The sequence below is a fragment of the Bos grunniens genome, chromosome 12, assembly GCF_055505025.1.
Source record: "Bos grunniens cultivar Pamir isolate PY7600 chromosome 12, Bosgru_T2T1.0, whole genome shotgun sequence".
In the NCBI taxonomy this organism is placed as follows: Eukaryota; Metazoa; Chordata; class Mammalia; order Artiodactyla; family Bovidae; genus Bos; species Bos grunniens.
Genome location: NC_141176.1, coordinates 83,387,501 through 83,412,938, shown reverse-complemented (window position 1 = coordinate 83,412,938; position 25,438 = coordinate 83,387,501). Strand labels below are relative to the sequence as shown.

The 25,438-nt window shown below is 37.3% G+C and overlaps 1 protein-coding gene across 42 annotated transcripts in view; it reads right to left on the bottom strand.

The window, feature by feature from the left end:
- The window catches only part of PCCA (propionyl-CoA carboxylase subunit alpha), a 420,374-nt gene that overhangs the window by 100,624 nt on the left and 294,312 nt on the right, over positions 1–25,438 (bottom strand). For 20 of the 42 annotated variants that reach the window (XM_086330472.1, XM_086330467.1, XM_086330460.1 and 17 more), the window contains one exon: positions 23,917–24,019. The exons of 3 other annotated variants lie outside the window; for them this stretch is intronic. In XM_086330472.1, coding sequence (XP_086186598.1) covers positions 23,917–24,019 — 103 coding nt within the window. Of the gene's footprint in view, positions 1–23,130; positions 23,164–23,916; positions 24,020–25,438 lie in introns of all 42 variants that reach the window. 19 more of the 42 variants (XM_086330459.1, XM_086330481.1, XM_086330458.1 and 16 more) reach the window with 1 other exon arrangement.

Sequence of the window (25,438 nt, the reverse complement as noted above, 5' to 3'; positions counted from 1 at the left end):
TCTTACTGCTCCATTCTCCCTGAACCCACCAACATCATCTCTAATCCTCTGCTAAACTGGACAGTATCTTTCTTGTCTTTGAATTTCTATAACATGTTTTTTTTTCTATGCACTTATCACATTACGCCTTATGTCACAATTGTTAGTGTACTAATCCCAACACTTCCCAAAACACTTCATGAGGCCTACTGAATGCCCTGTTCCTTCATGTCAATCGTGAAGAGCTTAGCACACTGCTTTGATGGTGAAGACTGGAGTGTCCTAGACTAATATTTATTTATTAAAAACAAAAATGATCTAATTCAGTGAAATAGAAAATCTTTTATTTTCATGATTACAGAATTACTAGAAAACTCCCAAAACTATGTTTTTAACTTAAATATCCCAACATAAAGCAAATAAAAGCATATGACTTGCTTAAGCACCTGTTATATACGTCATACAGATAAGTGGCTTTTGTTTTAGATTCTTGACACCCAAGACAGCTTTTGGTAAAACTAGTAAAGTAACTTTTAAATAAAAATATGATTAGTCATAATGTCCTATAAAGTGTTGATAACTCTCGTACTTTAAAATCCGTATGTGCTTATAATAGCAAATTAAAGTTATGCAACTACATAAAGGACTCCACTAACCCTTTTATGAAACAAAACCTACAAAGGATCTAGTATTTCAGAGATGAACACTCCAAACTTTACTCACACGTATACACCCAAGCACATTTAACATATCTCATTTGGAGACAGACTAAATTTCAAAACAAATTTAAAATGCTACTTAAAATTCTATCCCATCTCTAGGGTTTCACTTTCATGTCCACCCAAATAAAATTATCCATTCAAATTGTTAGATAAATCCTTTTAATTCTGATGACTACAAACAAAGTAAGACCATTCTTTTATTTGTAAAACTATGCTCCCAAATGGAAAGGAGAATAAGCCTGGCACTTTTCCAGGAGCCTTGAAAAAGGGCAGGGCTAATATAATACACCAGTTTTGGTAGCAGTTACCAGACACAATACACCCATCATGGCCAAACGAAAAGCTAACAAGGAAAGGGATGAATGGAGAACGATTGAGAATGGTATAGGAAATTAATGAGCAAACAACACTCATTCCTCCAGAGCTACAAACTAAAAAAGAAATAGTGAAATTGTTTTTATATTTTAATTCCTTAGAAAGTTATTTAAAAATCTAAAATATTTCAAGCAATGCTACTTTGAAATAAGGAGTAACCCAAATCAATTCTCTGGATAGCCCAAAAGCATGGGAAAAGAAGTAACAGTCTAAAATTGTATCTTGGCTTCTCCACCTCTTACTAGTCAAGAATCAACATTTTAAAACACCTTACACAAAGGTTATGTTTACTTGATATTAGATCTCAAGGGGACTTTGATCAAAACCAGAGTACAAAATTTACATAAACTACTCATCTATGTAATAACCAGAAGACAGACAGAGCAGTTACAGTAACTGTTTTCAGCCCCTAATTTTCAAGCTGAAGTCTCTAGCAAGCTTCTCTCCCTAGATACTCCTTTGCAAAGGGACCTTTGATTCAAGGAAATAAGACTCAACTCTACTTTTCAACACAGGTAATTCTAAATCATTTGCAGATAGAGAGGGGACCAAAAACACATGGAAACACCTACAGGAACAAAGATAAGATACACAAGAGTCACACCCTCCTAACTCACCTAAAGAAAAACATTTTCTTTACGGAAATTATTTCTGCTGAAGGAAAGTACATCATTATCTCCAGCACAAAAATGCTAAGATCAATCATTACACAACACTACAATTGTTAACACTTCTGTGAAGGGTGGTCCCCACACAGAACAGGCAAGAAGACCTACCCCAGTGATTAAAAATTCCACCCGGAGTCGTCTCTCTTGATTAAGGAAGCGTCTTTAGAAAGCTCCTATTATAATCACTCTCTCTAGACATTAACTCATTTGTGCATGGGCACACAGATTGGTTTATCAGGTTATTAGCACTGACTTTAATAAGTCATTTTTGATGAAAGGAATTGGGAAAAAATCTTAAAGCAGGTACTGCGAAGGATCTGGCCAAATATAGAAGACCTAACGGTAGGGGGTAAGGTCACTGAGCATATTAAACCAACCAACAAACAAGCACCCTTCTGTGGTGGAAAATTTCGAACATATGCAGAAGACAGAACAGCTTAATAAACCTCTACAGTTTCATCACTCACGCTCAAAACTTTCCACTCAAAGCTGATCTTGTTTCATCTATATCCCTGTTGATCCCCCCGCCTGCTCCAAGAACACTTAGAAGCAAATCCCAGTCTTCTCATTTTATCCATAAACTCAATTAATACACTTTCTTAAGTTTAGCCTAAACTATTGATGATGCTCATCTAGTTTTTGGCAAAAAAATCAAAAAATAATTTCATATTCAGTATAATATAGTTCTTTTCTCTTCCACACATAAACTTTGGTTTCTCTGAGCCCTGGAAGGCGGGTAGGGAGAGGTGGAAAGTGGGTAATGGGGCAGAGAGCTGTAAAAGGGTACCCGAAGAACAATCAGTAATCACACACGCACACGGCATATTATGCTTCCTATAATTTCTATTCATTGAAGGATGAGGTCACAATGAAGTGTTCCTGTTAGTCTGGGTCACAAAAGTAATTCAAGATGCATATAAAAATGCTTATTATCATTCAAGTTCTCTAAACCCATTCAACCATTCAGCCCTTTGCTTTCTGATAAGACTGCCAACAACTATGCCAATTAGTGTCAATTGCAATGTTAGATTTTTTAACATTTGCACCTGCCTACCCAGTTAGTTTAGTGGGCAGAAAGAAGTGACTGATGGTTACAAGTTTCAGCAACACCAAACGCTAACTGTTCTTATGTTAACATTTGCAAGTCTACAAGTTCACCAATCAGCTTTTTTAGAAAAACATATTTTACATACTAGCTTCTGTAGAGGATTTCTTCTTTTATACAGAAGGTTTAGCCACTGTGTTGTGAGCTATAGCAGTAACAATAATTTTTAAAAGCCTGAAGTTTTTTAAGTAAGGAGAATGTAATTTACAACAAACTCAGTGAATTACTTACAGTTACTTCAAAGTTTCGCTCAGGCTAAATTCATACTTTTCATTTGAACACATGATCAAATTTTTAAAGACCACGTACTCATTCTTTAGTTTTAGAACCAGATTTTTGGTTAAAGTTTCTTTAAGAATTTGCAAGCCAAAAATTAAAGCACATATAAAAGGTCAAGGTATATTTAACATGGAAGAAATCATGAACATCTAGAATTTGATCTTAACTAATTAATTTTGCATCTCTATTTTTTAAATGTTAAGTAACTGCCCCTAAATTTACAAACATGCAATAACTCTGAAATATCAGGAACAAACTACAAGCATTAATCTATCCTCAGATCAAAATGTTTCACTTTGGCTTATTATAATTAATAACAACACAGTATGTTCTAAAATTTCACAATTGAAGCAAATGGTATGTAGCTGATAAAAGCTACTGGGAGTGATATGTAGTTAAAGGCAAAGTGCATTACTAAAGAGAAATAAAAATTGCATGTCAATATCTAAAAGTATGGGAGATGCATATAACGTAGCACATTCTATCTAGTGTCATTACTTAAATTGCTACTTTTCCTCAACAATCTATTCTCCAGCTCTAGCAAGTAGAATAAATGGTAATTTTACCTGCCAAATTTGGCACAAAAAAGGACAAGCAACTTCATTAACAAAACAATGCTTTCAATATGATTTTTTTTTCCTTTTTCCACCCAGTGCCAAGTAGCAGAACAATTGGAATCAAGAAATCTCAAGTAAAATTACCTCCCCTTGTTGAAGTTTTACATGCTTGAATAAGCAAATGATACATATGGAGTGCAAGCAAGAATATCCTCCTGGTAAGTTAGTGTATTTCTTGTACTGCAGCTTAACTCCAAGCTGGTATGCTAAACTTAAGTGACCCCATTAATATACAGTCCATGGAATTCTCCAGGCCAGAATACTAGAGTGAGTAGCCTATCCCTTCTCCAGGGGATCTTCCCCACCCAGGAACCGAACTGGGGTCTCCTGCACTGCAGGTGATTCTCTACCAGCTGAGCTACAAGGGAAGCCCAAGTTAGTCTAATTTTTGTACTGCAGCTTAACTTCAAGCTGGTATGCTAAACTCAACAACAAAAAGAAACCCCTCTGCACTGAGCTGAAGTTCTCAATGTGTGATGTGGCATCATGTGGATATATGATCATTTAAAAGCCAATAGAACAGACGACACCTGAAAGCCTTGATTTATTACTGACAGACTAAACTTTAGGTGGCAACATCCATCAGTGTACCTAAATCAGTATGTGGAATGAAACAAAACAGATCTTTCTTCAATCTTTGATAAGTTAAACCAACGGAAAACGACACCCACCACCAGCAACTTTGCCAGTTACCACTACTCTCACACTTAGCTGGTGTTGTCAGTAGCTGTCTATAAAGAGAATCATAAATTCTTCTAAACCTTATTTCAAACACCTATAAAAACAATAAGCAACAAGTCCTCTATTAATTGAGCTGGACATGTATCATTAACCGAGATAACATTTAAGCTAGTGTTTAAGTAGTCATCATTAGATTTTGAAAGCTAAGCATAAGCACTTTCTATCTAGTTGGGTGAATTTGGTAGCTTCTCACAAGTTTGTCCATGGCTGCTTACAAAGAGGATTGTGCCGTATTTAATATCCAGCTGGTTTCCTTACTCTTGTTCCACAAGTAACCATACATTGCACATCTAAACACAGTCAGGTTTTAGAAAAAGCCAAGCAACAAAATGAAGCAAGAGCAATATAAACCCATCATCATGCTGACGTGGCAACAGGGCTGAGAGCAAAAACATCCATGCAAAGCGCACCCGAAGCCATTTGCACTAAATCTTAAAATTTTAAGCAATATGCCTACCGTTGTGAGATTTGAAACCGAGTTAGAGACAAGTGGCATGGTTTATTTTACAATTCTATCTTAGAGATAAAATGCCTTTAAAAAAGAAAACAATATTGAAATAGACTAGAAACTCCAGTGACGGTAACAGCCAGGTTATGAACGCCCCTCGGTTTTCTTTGCAGCTAAACTTCTGTCACTTGTTCAGAAAGGGTGTGTTGGTCACTCAGTTGTGTCTGACTCTTTGCAACCCCATGAACTGTAGCCAGCCAGGCTCCTCTGTCCATGGGATTCTCCAGGCAATAATACTAGAGTGGGTTGCCATGCCCTCCTCCAGGGGACCTTCCCAACCCAGGAGATCGAACCCAGGTCCCCTGCATTGCAGGCAGATTCTTTAACATCTGAGCCACCAAGGAAGCCTTGTTCAGAAAAAATAAGCCTAAATTGAAGAAAGGGAACACGCACTGAGTGGCGAACATGTATCAGATATTTGAATAAACATTAAACTCACTGAATCCTCAGAGTAGGCCTACAGTGGGGATGTTATTAACCACAACTTATAGATGCCAAATCTGAGGTCAGAGAATTTAAATATGGGTTTATGGTTCCACAGTTAGTGAAAGAGCATATCCAAACCCAGATTGATCTGATTACCTCAACCAAGCCAGTTTGGATAGTTGTAGATAAATTCATTTGGAGGGAAAATACAGTAACAAAGGTCAATATTTTATTGAGAAGCATGGTCACTATGATAATTGTGTGGTAATTCCATGGTGCCTGGAGCTTTTCAGAATGGGCAGAGTATGCACAGGGAGATGGTGAAGGACAGGGAAGCCTGGTGTGCTGCAGCCCATGGGACCGCAAAGAGTCGGACATGACTGAGTGATGGAACAACAATCCATGGATGAGAGAAAGGCTTTGAAAGAAGGGCAGATCCACCCGAAGAGCTGGATTCTGTCAGCTGGGCACCTTAACCATGCAGGTGTGCCCTAGAGTGGGGGAGGAGGAACTGCAGAACTAGTGGGCTTTCAAACCGCAGCAGGGCCCCAGGGCAGCAACGGGCGTGGGGACAGCAGTAACTGGCTCACCAGCCGCACAGAGAAAATTGCCCAAAGTGAACCATGAGAGGCAAAGATTACCTCTATAACACTCTCCAGGTATTCTATGTGGCCTCAAAAAGGGCTTCATAAAATAAACGAAGAATACAATTCTAAGCAAAGAATTTTAGAATCTTAGAATATAAATTGATACCCACAAACCTCACTAAAGTATGTGTGCACATTTTCATTTTAGTCTTATTGTTTAAACTTTCCATGAATTTTTCACAGAATGGAAAAGAACTGTTTGCAAAGTAAATGCTATTTTAGATTCTTTCAAAAAGCAAACTGTCTCTATTTAAGGGGGAAGGGAGATGGCTCCTTCAGTACCTACTACATGCCAGCCACTGTACTAGAGACTTTACATACTTTATCTTCTTTGATTTTAACAAAACTCTGTAAAGAATCCACCTGCCAATGCACAAGACCTAAGAGACTCTTTGATTCCTGGGTTGAGAAGATCCCCTGGAGAAGGAAATGGCAACCCACTCCATTATTCTTGCCTGGGGAATCCCATGGACAGAGGAGCCTGGCGGGCTACAGTCCATGGGGTTGCGAAAGAGTTGAACATGACTGAAGAGACTTAGCACACACGCACTGAAGATTATTACCCATTTTATAGATGAGAAAAAGGAAGACTCAGAAAAGCTAAGTAACTGCTGCTGGTTTGACAGCCAGCAGTCTCAGGACTAGTATTTAAATTCAAATCCATTTGACTCAAGGACTTTACATTCTCCTCTGCACTGGCATTTATATAAAATAGTATTAGTGCAGTGTCTCAGAGGGGTTAAATGGCTTTTCCAAAGGTTAAGGACCATCTGTCCTCAAAAATTGTTTTGTTTTGTTTTTTTCCCAAGTACAATGTTACATGACTGTTTCTCTACTACACCCTTACCGAGCCCCAAACTAAACCTTATTAGTAAATGCAGACAGTTAATTTTACAACTCAAGATAAGGGAGGGGGCATATGACTGCCTGTGTCCCCGTATGCATGTGATGGATGCTTCTTTTTATAAAAATACCCCAGCCTGCAGAACAGAAAATGTGATCACTGTAATATGATACTAACTTCAAATACTAGAAGTAGGGTTCCCTAACATATTGTCCTGCAAATGTATATACAAGATAATTCACAAATGTTCTGTCCTTTGTATTGGAGGTTTTCTATTTCTACCAAGATTTTTAGGGCATTTGCAAGAGATACTAATGCTGTGAAGCCATGGAACACTGTACCAAAGTCAGAACCACTAAAAGAACTCCTGAAATAAATCACATCCATAAAATTGAATAAAATCATTCTACTCACACGTGTGTAACAAAATATTCCTGAGCCACGTGTCCACAGTTCTCCTGACACCAGGAATCCCAGAAAATAGTCACAAAAAACACAGAGAGAACAGAGATCATTTTCCCACAGTATGTTGGTCCTCCCAGGGCAATCTCTTTCTGACTTACTGTGAGCACTGTTCAGAGTATTTTTTAAAAATGTTTTAAGCCTTTGTGTATCTTTTTCTCATATCTTCAATGGCGGAACATGCCTGACCTTTGAGTTTTGGAAACTGGCACAGTTAAGAACTGAGTCTGATAAATAAGATGGGAAAGATCAGCTATGACTTCCAGAAAACGGAAATATAAGCCTGAGATTCTACAGATTCTTGGATGGAATACTGAAACAAGACACCAAAAGAATTTGGGGGATATATTAATATGTATTTTTCAGTGTGATCTGTGGCTTTGGGACAATTTTAAGCTTGAATAGTCTAAATTAACTTGGTCTTTTCAAGGAAAGGAAAGATTAATAAGAAGTTTAAGAATATCTTTTAGGATTTTTATACAAATCAGCATGTTAGATAGAGCAAGAGAAGCTTTTCGAGAATGCAAACCCGTGCCTGTGAGTGAAAAGCACCCAAACCCCCTGAAGCATTTCATCCTGAAGAATGACTGGGATTCTGGGAGAGAGCACAACCCCCTGAAATGTAATTAGAATCGTGGGCATGGGAGAAAAAAGCTGCCTTGATGATGAACTATGCCAGGCCCTTAGACACACTAACTGGAGAATGGCGTTATTTTCAGGGGAAATTCAAGTAGCTCTACTAATGAAATGTTAAGTTTTAAGGATAATTTTAAAAAGTAGTAGTAGCAAATATTTTTTTAATATATAATTTTACCATAGAATAGATGTTTTCATTCTTTCAACGTATTTATTGAAAGCATACCATGAGCTTACACTGTAGGCAGAATAAATCAAAATTACAATTACTATGTGAGTTATGGAAACTCTAGTTAGTTGACTAGCTCTGCTTTTGTGGTTAATATTAGAACTTCTGAATTAAACATCTGCCTTATTAATGTATTTGGTACCGGTTTTCACCTTATTCTGCTTTCAAACTTCGTGTTTAGAGAATTTTTTTCACAAGCTTATGCCCCATTTTCAGTTCACGCCTCTCTGAAGTAAAATATGCAAACACACACACACAGAGCAAGATCTATTCCACAGGTCTCGACTTCCACCAATAACCGGCACTGAGACAAAAGGACCCTCGCAAAGAAAGCTATGTTTTCTTAATAATAACAGTTGTATAAACATAAGGTCTTCTCAGTTAAAGGGAAACCGACATCAAAAAGCAGTAAAACACAGAACCCTAAACCCCTCTTTCTTTGAAGAAACCCGTTTGAAGCGAGGTGTTTCTAGTTATGGGTGAATGAAATGAGAATTCAGCCGCAGCAAGCGGACGTCCAGTCCTATGGAGGACTAATTAAATCCATCTGAGGAGCTGTATCTCAAACCGCCTCACACATTTCAAAGGAAAGCACCCGTCTGCCTTTTGCAAAGACATCAAAACCTTCAGTCACAAATGACGCACATCGAGGCTCTATGACAATGCTGTTTTCATGGGCTACAAAGCTCCACAAAAGGAATGTTAAGAGTTTACACTATTTCATTACTGAAGAATCAGAGTTAGGACATGTTTACTTATCGCTACCTGAAATTTCGTTCCAGCTTCCAACTCTATAGTTTTGTGGATCTTCTCCAAGATCTCAAAAATAACACAGGAGATGCATCAGTATTTAAAGTGTTTCATATATGTGCTGAGCGGAAGTTGTTAAAAAAAAATACATGAATTAACCATGATTGCATGGTTATTGCTTTCTTTTTGATACATAAAACCAGGATTTTGATGTTCCATTAAGATTCTTGAGTAGTTAATAAAAGATCGTAGAGGGCGCACAAAGCTTTAAAACCTCACTGGTTTGACAAAATATCCCATTTAATAGCCATTATTTGGGCTGTAAAGTGGTAGGGAAAAAAAAGTTATATTCAGAATTTGAAATATTATCCCAACAGAATGAAGCAGTCTTAGTGTTTGTGTCTATCTCCCCAAGCCTGTCAAACCTTCTGTAATTGGTTGTGGGAAGCTCATATACAGAGGAATCACTCTTTTTTAAGCTGCACCATTTTTTTTCCTTAAGAAAGAATATTAGATGTGACAGTAGGCAAAAAGCTCCCAAATAGGAGAAATTCAATACTTTAATTTTTTTCCCAATATATTATAGAGATAAAACTAACACCATCTGCATAGATGCTAAATTTAAGTTTCTTTCCATTGCGGAGAGCGCGATATAAAGAGAAGGACCAGCCATGAGGAGACCCAGGGCTTCCGGCCTTGCTCTCTTTAATCACCCAGCAATCTTGGGTGTCCCAAGTGTTAGTCGCTTAGTCATGTCCGACTCTTTGCAACCCCTAGGACTGCAGCCTGCCAGGCTTCTGTCCACGGAATTCTCCAGGCAAAAATATTGCAGTGGGCAGCCATTCCCTTCTCCAGGGGATCTTCCCGAACCAGGGATCAAAATCGGGTCTCCTGAATTGCAGGCAGATTCTTTACTATCTGAGCCACTAGAGCTCCCCAGGTGGTGCTAGCGGTAAAAAACAAACAAACAAACAAACAAAAAAAACCACAAAAAACCTGCCTGTCAATGCTGAGTATGCAATGGATATTTATCCTGCATATAACCTATTCATAAAAGTGTTTTATTTCCTCAAAAGCACACTACTGTATATAGTAAGCAACTTCCTTTCTAACAAAAATGAATGCTTTTCAACTTGCAAGGTATCTTGCAAGGAGGTGGGTGGTTAGGGCTGTTCTCCATGTGGATACATGATAAGACTGCCATCTCCCATCCCCTAAAGGAGACGCATGGTCACACGACCCACTGTTGCGATGGGATGGAACATGAGCGGAAGGATGCTGGCTGAAGCTCCAAGAACCAGTCATGACTCCCCATGCTCATTCTGTCCCTTGGTCAGAGCGACCAGCAGCATGGCAGCATGAGCCTCCTGGTCAGGAAGAGCCCCAGCACACCCACAAAGGACATTTAACATTTAAGAGACAAACTGTGGGAGTTTTAGGTCCTTGCAGTATTAGAGCAGCTGTTACTCGCAGAATGTTCCAGTTAATCTCAAATCCCACCTCTCCTCCTCTTTGGCCCTTCCTCCCCTCCTCCCATCCCTCTCTCTCAACAAATACTTCCTGAGAAGTACAAGGCATAACCACCAAGACAAGGTCCCCATCCTTATAAAGATTATATTTTAGTGTAAAAAGATGGAACTTAATCAAATGGAAAAAGAAAAACAGAAGGTATATAATTAAAGTTTGTGATAAATGCAATGAAGGAATTAAATACTATCATATGATAGCAAGTGACTAATTGGCCACTTAAGAGACCTGAACTCCCTTACTGCTTTCTCAGGTAAAAACAACCATTAACCACCTCTCAACTTCACCAGAAGTAGTTAAGTAAGAGAATCTGACAGCAAACAAGTGTTCACCAAAAATATGACACAAATTCCAGTAGACGGTGAAGGACAGGGAAGCCTGGTGTACCACAATCCATGGGGTCGCAACAAGTCGGACACGACTGAGCGACTGAACAACGACACAAATCTATTCGTTCATAACAGTGACCAAGGTACAGAGTCTATTAATCCTCACAAGTTATCGACTTAAACACAATTTAGACTTTCTAGAAACCTCCGTCCATCAAGAGTATTCTCTAGAACATACTTCTAAATTGCTCTGATAAGAGAGGGCTAGAATTAACAAACAACTCAGAATATTATTACTACTCAACAAATGCTGTGCAGCTAACTCTACATTTTAAGTCTCTCTACCGTCGATGTATTTTTTTCCCACTGCCAAAATAATTGGAGCTGAGGATACTGCTGCTGCTGCTGCTAAGTCGCTTCGGTCGTGTCCGACTCTGTGCAACCCCATAGATGGCAGCCCACCAGGCTCGCCCGTCCCTGAGATTCTCCAGGCAAGAACACTGAATCGGGTTGCCATTTCCTTCTCCAATGCATGAAAGTGAAAAGTGAAAGTGAAGTCGCTCAGTCGTGTCCGACTCCTAGCGACCCCACGGACTGTAGGCTGCCAGGCTCCTCCGTCCATGGGATTTTCCAGGCAAGAGTGCTGGAGTGGGGTGCCATTGCCTTCTCCGGCTGAGGATACTAGTACCTCCTATTTGCAATGCTGCCTTCAGTGGACACTAAGACTTCTCCTTCACCCCGCACTCTGGCAAGCTACTCTCTGTAGCGTAGCCTAAGGGTGTTCTTTCTCACAGGCAACTCTGATCCAGTTTCCTGAAGGAAGGCCTTCTCTGGTTCTCCCTGCTCTCCAGATAAATCCACACCATTAACACAAAGAGTCGGGCACGACTTAGCGACTGAACAACAACCAATTTTCAAAACTTTTCAAACAGGATATGCAGTGGGTATTTATCCTGTATTTAACCTATTCATAAAAGTGTTTTGTTTCTTCCAAAGTACAGTACAGTACAGGTATAGTAGGCAACTTTCTAACAAAAATTAATGTTTTTTTCAACCCAGCTTGTATCAACCCAGCAGGGAGATGGTCAGAGCTGTTCTCCACGTGAACACGTGGCAAGACTTCCTCTCCCATCCCTGCACCATCGGGCCTCTGCTCACTTCATCTTGGTGTCACCGCTCACACCGCTGCTCTCACCACCTTCCCTCCCTGCCACCAGGTCCCCGACAAGCTTTCCACGTTCCAACTCTTCCATTTCCCCAGCCATATCGAACGATCTTTTAGCCCTTTTTACAGTTTTTACGTATGCTTTCAAACTCTGACCTCTCTCCCCTCCCCTCCCCACGCGGACTTCCACAGGACTCAGTTTGGCCTTTATTTCCTTCCTAAGTCCACCCACAGCCACGCATGTCCAGGTCAGACCCCCGCCCCACACCAGGTGGCCTCCATAGCATCCGCCGCTCCCTGGCATCATCCACTCGTTCCACCTGACACAGCCTTTATTTAAATAGTACAGAGAGAGATTTCCTTGTCTCATTCTAATTATATTATCATCTTGGCCTGTTCAAAGGTATCTTCATCAAACAATGGATTACCTTGGTCTATTCTATAGAATATGCGCCTTGTCTCAAGCACAACACTAGACACGTCGCATACGCTGAAGGACAGCCTGTCCTCGTCACCCTCCACAGATGACAAATTTTACAGAGTCAGACATCATCTCTCTTGATTCCTATTGGTTCTCCAGGAACTATGTCATTTGAAGCATCCAATAAACGGCCATGAAACTATATTACAGCTAAATGATAAATGTAGAGTGGCTACAAATACACTGAAATTCATCTAATGGTCAAGTCACTCAGCAAAGGCACTCAACTGTGTTTTCACTGTTTATTTATGTACAAATAAGTCAGAGAGGCCATCAGTATCATGACAAAATAAATAAAATGACTTACAATAAATTTTTGTGATAGAACTTTTACCAGTGCCCATAAAAGGCTACTGGATTACTATGGATTATCTGTAAGTGCTTATAAAATTGAACTGAACTCAACCTGAATATCTGGTGTCCACAATGAAAATTTGATTCCAAATAAAATTTATCAGAACGTGGCTGAAACCAGGCAGTAACACCAAAAATCACTTGACGTTTTAATTATAGTATTTGCCAACCTTAATGTGATAACAACCAATACCATTTAGCTTTTCATTTCCAAAGTAGCTGGCTTTCATAACTTCTTTTTCCCCTTCATTTAGTCACATAACAAGTTACTTCACTCTTGAGCACAACACGACTGAGTCACTCAAGAGGGTACAGGTGCAACTAGGCACCCCATTAGACAAGCAATTTTCCAGATTACATGGGCAGGAGCCTCATCTTTTTGTGAAATCTAGTCCTATGGTTCACAAGTGCAGTCCCAGATCCACTGAACAAGGTGGCATTTAAAAAGTAAACAGATCAAGCTGTGCATGATGTACTCTTCAGACTTTATTTTTCTACAATCTTGTTTATTTGACCCCCTCCTACGTTCAGGAATAAAATATTCTTTGACACAGAGGAAGAGAGACAGATACAATAATAATGTTTTTTTTTTTTTCCCTAAGGAGGGTATTTGAAAATTATTTTTTTAAAGAAGAATCATGATTCTTACCATGTCCCTATACAAATTCTAGTACCTACATGATTTAGCATTACTCTCTGCAAATGAGATAAAAACCAGATTATATGTAAATTGAAGGTATAAACTCTTATTGAAGATTTCCTGGAGAAGGAAATGGCAACCCACTACAGTATTCTTGCCTGGAAAAGTCCATGGACAGAGGAGCCTGGCGGGCTGCAGTCCATGGGGTTACGTGATTGAGCACGCATGCGTGAGGAAGGTGGAAGGAGATGGGTTGGTAGCAATAAACTAGTAAAACTAAAAAAAAAAAATTCTTTTCATTAACATTTGAAAACGAAGAAAGGGTTAATTTGTACACAAGATTATTTATTGGTATATGCTAAGTTCCTTTAATTCTTCATCGTTTTGAAAAATGTTACATAAAAAATACTCAGCTCCACTTAAAACTACATTTTCAAAATGTTCTCTAAATATCAAAACAAACTCTGGTGGAATGTTTTCTTAGTCAGGAAATCTAGAACAAAATGCATAGTGGTAGGAAAAAATGGGAAAGAGTTGGCTATACTAGAGAAAGAAAAACTTCACACAATGCATATATAATTATTTCTTATTATGCATCCATATGTAATTATTATTTTTTATTCTTATGCTCATCACCATATTCTTCCTTTGAGAAGAAAAACACAAGGTGGTAATTTCAATAATATGACTATTACAAAACATTTCCCTCCCTCCACCACAGGCATCTCAAGTTGAGACAATTTTACATCAACCAAAATGAACATTATTAAAACAAAATGCAAGCACAAACAAAATCTTGTAGATGCAATATCTTACGTATTTCAAATCTTGTGTTGCTCTAAAAAGTACTACTTGCTCGGATAAGACTGTAAAATTACCATGAAAACTCAGTACTTCGAACTTTAACACAACTTGAAAAACATGTCAACATCTACAAGAGTAGTGAGACACTGAAAACGCTTTCTGACAAACTACTCTTAACCAGTATCTCTAACTGTACACTTTGTGAAACTGTACATTACGTAATACTATGATTTATTCACGCTATTGTGATGCCTTCTAGGCTGCCTTTAAATGGAATGACTTGAGCCTCAATGTTTAACACAAAGAAACTTCCTATTATCATGTGACAAAACTGTTCTGACTAGAAATGTATTATTCCTCAGATTAACAAAGATGTGTCCAGAGTCTAACAGAGCCAATTTTCCAAGTTGGTGCTACTATTTCTCTGAATTTTCTTTAGCAAAAGTACTTTGTAAAGTCAGATGCAGAGAGGTACCATTTCACAGGCCTTGGAATCATACTGATACGGGTTTAATCTTGGATCCCACGTTCCTAAGCTGTGTGACTTCGGCTTTAGTATTTCTGAATGTCAGTTTCCAACTCTTCTGTCAACTAAAGCTAATAACATTGACCTTGCAGTTTATCACCATCTCATTTAGAACACAGATCAAGTGTTTAACACAGTGCTTGAGACAAGGCACAAACTCTACAGAACAGACCAAAGTAATCAGCTGTTTCATGAAGATACCTTTGAATAGGCTAAAATAAGTATCAGAAAAAATATAATTAGAACAAGACAAGAAAACCTCTAACTATACTATTTATAGAAAATCAATAACAATAAAGAAAGCAAACATTCCCATAATAAAAAGTCAAAATTATCTATAAAAGATGTCTCTAATTTTTCCACAAGCTTTGGTTTCCCACACCAACAAGTCTCAATGTTTTTCCTTACCTTCTTACGCTGTGATTTAGACTCAAGTCCTGGCTTATGCAAAAATCATGTTCTAAATGGTTATTCATTAATCATCTCAGCCAAGGAAAACTTGCATCTTCCCCTACATCCTTCCTTTCCCCCAGGCAGATGACTGCTTTCTTCTTTCTTTCTCATGGATTTAACTAGTTGAAGGGACCTCCATTAAAGCATTTATCACTGTATCTCAATCACTTTCAAGTCTCCTTACTGTAAGTGAGACTGCTTCCCTGGCTATCTCTGCCATGAATTCATCTTTTCCTTCCCAACACAATACCATGTTCATATTAGCAATTTTTCGCTGCTTCCTTGGAATGAATTTCTAGAGGTAGAATTAGTAGGCTGAAGAATATCAATGTTACCAAATTGTTTAGTAGACAGGGTAAATAAATATATATTTCTATTTAATTTGTCTTTTAGTTGCTGACATCTAGCCAACGGCACCCCACTCTGGTACTCTTGCCTGGAAACTTCCATGGACAGAGGAGCCTGGTAGGCTGCAGTCCATGGGGTTGCTAAGGGTCAGACACCACTGAGCAACTTCATTTTCACTTTTCACTTTCATGCAGAAGGAAATGGCAGCCTACTCCAGTGTTCTTGCCTGGAGAATCCCAGGGACGGGGAAGCCTGGTGGGCTGCCATCTATGGGGCCGCACAGAGTCGGACACAACTGAAGCGACTTAGCAGCAGCAGCAGCAGCAGCAGCAGCAGCAGCCTGGCAACTATTACTTGGAAAAATTATTATGTGAAATATTATTTGAAAGGTAAAATGCATCCACCACAGTAACAAACATATAAGTAAGTCTAAAAATACTTATTCGTGATAAAATACTCATGATAGAACTGAGGTTCTGGATAACCTAGATGTTTAACTTTTTGAGGAAATATCAGCTTGTTTTCCAAAGTGGTTGCATCATTTTACACTCTCACCAACAGTGTGTGAGGGTGCCAATTTCTCTCCATCTTCAGCCCTACCTGTTACTATCTGGCTTGCTTACTGCAGCCATTCTGTAGGTGTGACGTGGCATCTCATTGCGCTTTAGACGTGCGTATCCCTGATGACAAAGGATGCTGATCACCTGTGCATTTGCTTATTGACAACTGGATATTTTCTTTCAGAAATGTCTGTTTAGGTTCTTTGCTTATTTTTATACTACATTGTCATTATTATTAAGTTTTATTATTGTCTTTAGTATTAACTGTTCTTTACATATTTTAAATGCAAGTGCTTTGCTGGATATATTATTTGAAAATATTTTTTTCACTCTGTGGTTTGTCCTTTCAATTTCTTGCTAGTATTTTTTGAAGCAGCATTTTAAATTTTGACAAGCATCAAAAAAATTTTTTTTGATGCTTGTGCTTTTGGGTCAAATCTAAGAAACCAATGCTACGTGCGAGGTCACGAAGATGTACTCCTGTGTCTTCTCCTGAGAGTTTTGTTGCTTTATCTTTCATATGTCACATCTTTTATCCATGTGGGATTTTGTTATATCAATTCAATATGAGGTAGGGACCCAACTTCATTCTTCTTATACATGGATACCTAATTGTTCCAGCACTACTTGTTAAAAAGGTTATTCTTTTCCTACTGAATAATTTTGGGACCTTTGTCACAAATCACTTGACCATACATTTATGGACTTCTGGATTCTCAATTCTATTCTACTGATTGATCTGTAAGTTTCTTTATGCAAATACTGCATGGTCTTGATTTCAAGACAATTTTATAAGTTTTGAAAGGAGGAAGTGAGTTTTCCAACTTTATTCTCTTTTTCAAAATTATAAGGTCTATTCTGGATTCTTTACGTTTCTGTTTGAGTGTTAGTATTAGCTTGAATGTCAGCATCAATTTCTGACAAAAATAAAGCCTGGATTCTGATAAAAATTATGTTTAATCTGTAGACCAATTTGGGAAGTACTGCCATCTTTATAATGTTAAGTCATTCAATTCATGAACTAAGTCACTTAGATTCATGAATTTTCAATAGCTTGAAGATTTCACAGTATAGGTATTGCACTTCTTTTACTAAATTTACTCTTATGTATTTTATTCTTTGGATCCTTTTGTTAATGAAATTGTTTTCATAATTTTATTTTTGGAGTGCTCATTGAAAATGAGTAGAAATACTATTGATTTTTATATATTTTGTTTCCTGTACCCTTGCTAAACCTGTTGTATTATTTGTGGCAGTTTCTTAATGGCTTTTGCAGAATTTTTGATATACAACAGCATATAATTCTGTAAATAGAGATTTTTTAAATAATATTCAGCAATTATAGTTAGTTTGCTGCTGTTCCAGAAATGAATCTTTGCCATTTAACTTTTAGTATAAATTTTATCAATACAAAACATACTTGAAATTAAAAGAAAGAAAGGATTGTGACCACAATTTAAAATTGTAGCAAAGTTTTACGCCTATCAAAAAGTTAAGTTTTGACCTGTATATAAGAAGCAAAAAAAAAAAAAATCTCATTTAGGAAAATAAACTGAAAAAAGTTTAAAAAAAAAAGTGCTTTTTTTCTTGATCTTAATATTTAATGTTATTTTAGATCATTTAGATTTTTCTTTATAAACATTAACATAAAAATTACATTGATATGACAAAATTCAATAGTCTAAGGATTCTGATTATTCTTAAGAAGCATTTCACAAGGTCCATAGAAAAATTTCTATCAGTCATTCACTGTAACAAAGAATCTCTAATTCAATAGGAACACTACAACTTTTTTCTAGTTTATTAGTGCCGTGTGTGCTCAGTTGGGTCCCACTCTTTGCAACCCCATGGACTGTAGCCTGCCAGGTTACTTTATCCAGGGAATTTTCCAGGCAAGAACACTGGAGTAGGTTACCATTTCCTGCACCAGGGGATCTTCCTGACCCAGGAATCAAACCTATGACTCTTGCATCTCCTGCACTGGCAGGTGGATTCTTTACCACTGAGCCACCCAGGGAACAGTTTATTAGTAGTTAACATGAAATACTGGGCAAAAAAGATTTTTTAGAGCATGTACAGTGTTCATTTTTACATCCTTGGGAAACCCAAATTTCCAAGCTAAGTTTCATCATGTCAAGAGTACTCTGACATTTTTCTTTATTTAAGTCCATTCAATATGAGGTAGGGACCCAACTTCATTCTTCTGAATTTAAGTCCATTATCTTTAACATCAACACATGAGTATTTTCTAGTTTTGTATTATGCAGAATAAAAGAGAAATGGGAAACATCCTGGGAATCCAGAAGGCAGTCATGAAAATACTATAAATGAAATTTGGTTTTTACATATATGAGTTTATCACCTTAATAACCAAAATAATATCTCAGCCTTGTATGTATCAGGTTCTTTTCTTCTTAATGATGCTATTCATTTTGACTCATATTCAGCATTAGAATAAAAACCTAAGATATATAAAATATCTTTTACTGCTTTTTCACTGCTTGCTTTATTTCCCCAAATTTTCATCCTCCCTACTGAAAAGTTTTTCAGTAAAATACTGATTTGCAGTTCAGTTCAGTTCAGTCGCTCAGTCGTGTCCGACTCTTTGCAACCCCATGAAATCGCAGCATGTCAGGCCTCCCTGTCCATCACCAACTCCCAGAGTTTACTCAAACTCACGTCCATCGAGTCAGTGATGCAATCAGCCATCTCATCCTCTGTCGTCCCCTTCTCCTCCTGCCCCCAATCCCTCCCAGCATCAGGGTCTTTTCCAATGAGTCAACTCTTCGCATGAGGGGGCCAAAGTCTGTATCACATTTGTATGAAGTCTGATAAAATGTGTCAGAACTTTCTTCCATTTAAAGGTTAAATAATATTTCATTTTATGTATATACTTTGCTTATTCATTCACTTGGCACTGGACCCTTGGGTTGGTTCCACTTCTTGGCTATTGTGACTAAGACTGCTAAAGATGAGTGTGCGAATATCTCTTCAAGATCCTGCTTTCAATCGTCTGGGATAAACACCCAGCAGTGGAATTGCCAGATCTTATCAACTTTTAACTTTTTACATAAACCACAGTACTGTTTTCCACAGCAGCTGCATGAACGGTGCACAAGGGTTCCAGTTTCATTCATACTCGCCAACACTTACTATTTTCTGGAGCTTTGTTTGATAGTAGCCATCCTAACTGCTATGAATTGGCCTCCAGTTATAGTTCTGATTTGTGATTCCTTGATGATTAGTGATGTCAAGCATCTTTTCACATGTTTATCGGTCATCTGTGTATCTTCTTTAAAGAAATGTCTATTCAAGTTCATTGCCCATTTTTATTTATTTCACTTTATTTTTGGTAATAATTTAGATTTTTATTGCAGTACTTTTAGCACTACTAACAACCAACATTTAATTTGTTCTGGACAACATTCCAAGCTCTTTAAATATATCATTTCACTCTATCCAATTGAAAGACATTATACTTTATCTCCATTTGACAGAGGAGGAAACTGAAATTTAGAGGAATTAATTTCCTAAGAGCAGATAGCTCTTAACACCAAATCACAACACAGTGTCCAAATCACTCCGTTATACTGCCTGCTAATTGTTTCTTTCTTAATAATTCTTTTATTTATCTACTAATGTAGATATTTTTAACTTTGTAATAAGTCCTTTGCCCATGTTTAAAATAGATTGCATCTGTAAGTTAGTCTATATATTCTGCTGCTGCTACTGCTAAGTCACTTCAGTCATGTCCGACTCTGTGCGACCCCATAGACGGCGGCCCACCAGGCTCCCCCATCCCTGGGATTCTCCAGGCAAGAATTCTGGAGTGGGTTGCCATTTCCTCCTCCAATGCATGAAAGTGAAAAGTGAAAGTGAAGTCGCTCAGTCGTGTTCGACTTGTATCGACCCCATGGACTGCAGCCCACTAGGCTCCTCTGTCCATGGGATTTTCCAGGCAAGAGTACGGGAGTGCGGTGCCATTGCCTTCTGAGTAATATGCAAATGTATCCTGCATATGCAAATATTTTCTCTCATTCCGTGCACTGCCTTTCCGTTCGCTGATTTTGATGCACAAAAGTTATAAATGCTGACGCACTCTAACTTACCTATTTTTCTTTTGTTGCCTATGTTTCAGATGTCATAACCAAGAAATTATCAAGTCCAACGTAATGACTATTTTTTCCTAAGAGTTTGAAGTCCTAGTTTTTTCATTTAGGTCTTTAATACATTTTGAACTCCTTTTGCATAAGGAGTAAGGTAAAAGGTCCAATTTCATTCTTTGGCATGTGGATATCCAATTTTTCTCAGTACTATTTGTTAAAAGACTGTCCTTTCCTTATGGAATGATCTTAGCACTCCTGTCAAAAATCACTCGATCACTTATCCACGGGTTTATTTCTGGGCTCTCTATTCTCTTGGTCTGTGTGCTGTCTTACTGGTGTTCATGCTGTTTTGATTACTGTAGTTTTAAAATAAAATCTGATATCAGAAAGTGTGCGAGTTCTCCAACTTTTGTTCTTCTTTTTTCAACATTGTTTTAACTATTGGGGGATCCCTGAGATTCCATATGAATTTCTGGATTTTTTTCTATTTCTGCAAAAATTCTGTTGGGATTTTGATAGGGATGACATTGAATCTATATGCTTTGAGTATATTGACATTATAGCATACATTAAGTCTTCAAATCCATGAACATGAGATGGCTTTCCATTTATTTGTGTCCTCTTTAATTTATTTCAGCAACATTTTATATTTTCCAGTGTGCAAGTCTTTGTCCTCTATGTTTAAGTTTATTAATAAGTATCTTACTCTTTTTGATGCTATTGTAAATGGAATTGTTTTTGCTTTGTGCATTTTAAAATCTTACATAAATGATATCATTAAGTATTGATATATATATTTTTCACATCTTTCTTTTTCATCATTATTATGGTACATGAAATATTTCATTATTATTATGGCACACTGAAACTGTAACAACATGTACAAGAAAGACACATGGTACCTTCACGAATGATGTCATCTCTAGAGAAGAAGAGAGCAGAATGGGATGATGTAAAGAAGAGATTTAGCTGTATCTACTACTTTTTTCTTTTTTTTAATAGGCGACCTACATAGAGATTTGTAAATTTGCTATATTTTCCTCATTTGAATATCTTATTATTTAAAAAAAATTTTTAATTAAATAAAAGACTTTCAGAAAACACGAACACATTACTGTAAGGAAAACAAATATGTATTACCTCTTGGGTCATTAACCTAGACTGTCACCTCTTGGCTAATTTCCTACTGATGTGGCAGAGGGTGATCTAGAAAAACAAGTAAATGGTCACAACTCTCCCTTCTGAGACTCTAAAAGCAGGAGTTCCCCTCTATTAAAATCTAATACCAATGAAAGCCTTTACTTACTGCACACTATTCAACTTGTCTCCTTTCATAACACTGACGCTAAATGAAGCTCAATCCAAATATGGTCAGGAAAAAGGGATATACTATCAGGAATGCTCAATTTTTATTATGCCTGATGCTTCTGATAGTAGCTAAGCCAATACATACAGGAAGTAGTTTTTGTACTATATATCAAGGTGGATGTTTTCCAGGGAAATTTTTAATGTATTAATTTTGATGGGTTTTTTAAACACATCATGAGCTGAAAAGTAAAATGGGATAATTCTACAACGAAAACTCGACAGATATCACTTGAACTGTGCCAATGATCTATAGCTTTCCAACATGGAATCTGAAACAAGCATAGAGAAATAACAACTCATAGACATAAGCTGGGCAGTTTTCTTATTAAGGCAAGGCACCGCTTAGAAAAACACTGTATCAGATTAACAGTAACACTTCAGTGGTGACTCAGTACAGAACTGAAAATTATGCTAAGGTCTACATTTTTGCAAAGCTAACCTTCCCCTAGGAAAATACTATACTACATTATCTTTTAATATTCAACACATATAATTTGCTACTCAATTTGATGCATAGTTAAGTGTCCACTTACAGAGTTATTTTTCAAATGATCATATAGAAAGGAGAAATATAAAGAATCATATAAGTTCATCACAAAATACAAGAACATGGTTTAATTCCATCACAGTTTTTGTTTTAAGACAGTTGAGTGAAATATCTTTTAGTAACAAATGCTTTAGCAATTCTGGCATATAGATGAATCACAAAATTTAAAGACAAGCAAGAATACTAACATAACACTGCAAAATAATTATATTCCAATTAAAAAAAAAGAAAAAGAAAGACAACCAAGGAGACCAACCTTAACTCAGGAATTAATCTCATTTACTTGTGACTATCACATAAAAATGTCACCTTCTCCAGTGTAACAGCCTTACACTTATCTAGTACACAGTAGGCATGCAGTAAGTATTTGCTGATTAAATGAATTCTCATTAATTCTTACTTGAACTATTTTTCCACCTGGGATAAGAATCTACCATATATCTCAAGCCTCTCCAAGGACTGTTTTCAATGAAATTACATTATTTTGATTTTCATATCTGGTTTAAATTTTTTGATGAAAAGTCATTTCCTCCCCCACCCAGTAAAATGACATCTCAGTGCAACTTAGCCATGAGAAGAGAAATATACATTAATATTCATTATGTGCATGCATGCTAAGTCATTTCGGTCATGTCCAACTCTCTGTGACCCTATGGACTGCCACCCGCCAGGCTCCTCTGTCCATGGAATTCTCCAGGCAAGAATACTTCAATGGGTTGCCATGCACTCCTCCAGGGGAACTTCCCAACCCAGGGATCGAACCTGCATCTCTCAAGTCGCCTGCATTGGTAGGCAGGTTCTCTAACACCAGCACCACCTGGGAAGCCCAACATTCACTATACTAACATATATAATATGTATAATCAACATACAACATTCATTATACTAACACATATAATATATATAATCAACATATAACATTCATTATACTAACCATGTAACTATGTAGCAGCTTCTGTGGTTCATGCTGAAAGTTAAAAAGGACCCAAGTTAAAATAGTTACTCCTGGGAATTCCCTGGCGGTCCAGGGATTAGGACTTAGCACTTTCACTGCCAGGGCCCAGATTCAATCCAAGATCAGGGAACTAATATCCCACAAGCCATGTGGCCTAAATAAATAAATAATAAAATAGTAACTCTTTATGGTATTTTTCTGGCAATTTAAATCACAGGATCGAAACATGTCATTCATACCATGGTATAAATCTTCTGGAACAGTGTTCAGTTCAGACCAGACTGAAACTAAAGCAGTTCTCTCATGGGTATGACTCAAGGGGTTAAAGACTTCTAAACAAAAAGAATGTCACTGTAAGGTAAATTCAGCATAAAGCATGTCCAACAACATGAAATCTCAAGAAAATGTTACATGAGGCTTCAAGTTACTTGTCTTAAAAGAAACAGATCTATCATATATTTGGAATTATGGTTAAAGATGCTCTTCTCTATAACAAAGGCGGAAGTATTCCTTCTCAGTAACAACAGAAAAATAAATCAGGTAACAGGAAGTGGATTTAGAATGTGGCTAAGTCTGGGCATACATTTCCTCATTAACATAAGAGACAAAAATTTCATTTCCATTCAGCTTCCTAAAGAAGATGAAAACAGAAACACACCTATGTTGTAGATGCAAAAGATGAGACTCGTGGAATGTGCTAAAATTGTTGTAAATATTCATAGATAATTTCAAGATAGTCAAAAATTAAAAAAAAATAAAACTCACAGAGAATGTTGGCCCACTGCTGGATACTACGACAGTATGAATTTCGTCATGCAGTTTCACTGAGAGCTCCCAGCTAGCCACTTGTGGTTTTACAATAGGCACTCTGAAGTTGAAAAAAAAGATAGAGTTAATAATTTTATATTATTCTGAGTAAACTGATTTTCCTTTGACATTAAGTGTGCAGAGTAAAACTGCCAAACACTGTATTCCAGAACATTTCAAAAGGTTCTATTCTTGGAAAAAAGGCTTAAAATGCAAACTGCTGCTGCTAAGTCACCTCAGTCGTGTCCGACTCTGTGTGACCCCATAGACAGCAGCCCACCAGGCTCCCCCGTCCCTGGGATTCTCCAGGCAAGAACACTGGAGTGGGTTGCCATTTCCTTCTCCAATGCATGGAAGTGAAAAGTGAAAGTGAAGTCGCTCAGTCGTGTCCAACCCTCAGTGACCCCATGGACTGCAGCCCACCAGGCCCCTCCAGCCATGGGATTTTCCAGGCAAGAGTACTGGAGTGGGGTGCTATTGCCTTCTCCAAAATGCAAACTAGACAGATGAAAAGCAAAAACTAGCACACAAAAACACTCCAAAGACAACAACAGTCATTCTGTGGAAATTGTGGTACCATCACCTATTCTATGAATCTGAGTTGCCTAATTTTTACATTCCTTCAAAATTTAACCTTCTTTAAGCATTATTTTGTTTTCAGTATTTGGTTACTTATCAAGACTATTTTTAAAACCTTATAATACTAATTTTTTCCTTTCTCCAGCTTGAGTTAAATTTGTATGCAAAAAACTGCACATGTATTTGATGAGTTTGGACATATTCATTCACTCATGTTATCTCACCACAATCAAGGTAATAAAACATAGCTATCACTTCCGAAAGCTGCCTTTTGTCCATGTATTTGGTTTCAGTTTTTCGTTTGTTTGTTTGTCTGGGTGAGAAAACAACATCAATGATGCTAATTTTAGCACACAGGTCTTTTCTTGTGATGATGAATGGTACACACTCCAGAAAAATTGGGACAAGCAGCCTAAGACAAACAAACATTTCAGAATACAAATGTTTCTCCCAATTTTTTAAGCTAACAAAATTTTAATGATTTCTGAATTAACCTCATTTAAATAAGGCATATTTGCATTATTTATACTGACTAAGCACTAAGCATGTAGTATCCAGACTCTGCCTTAAGTTTTAGTTCTAAAAATATGTTGCAGGCCAATACTTTAACATCCTCTGAATTTCAAAGGAGTCTCTGTGTAGTCAATTAAAAAAAAAAAAAAAAGCCACAAAAACTGTGACTAGAATCAAATCATCTCTAGTCACAATGTCTAACGGAGAATGATTAATAGTTTAGGTGAATATTTGTATTCAGCACACTCTTTACTGAATTATTTTTTTGGAGATGAAGGAAATGTTTTTAACACTACACAGATGAAAGTTAAAGAAAAGTTTTTAAAAATGCATCAACAAATCAAGAATAATGCACACTGTAGGTCTGGAAAACTATTTTTTGGCCATT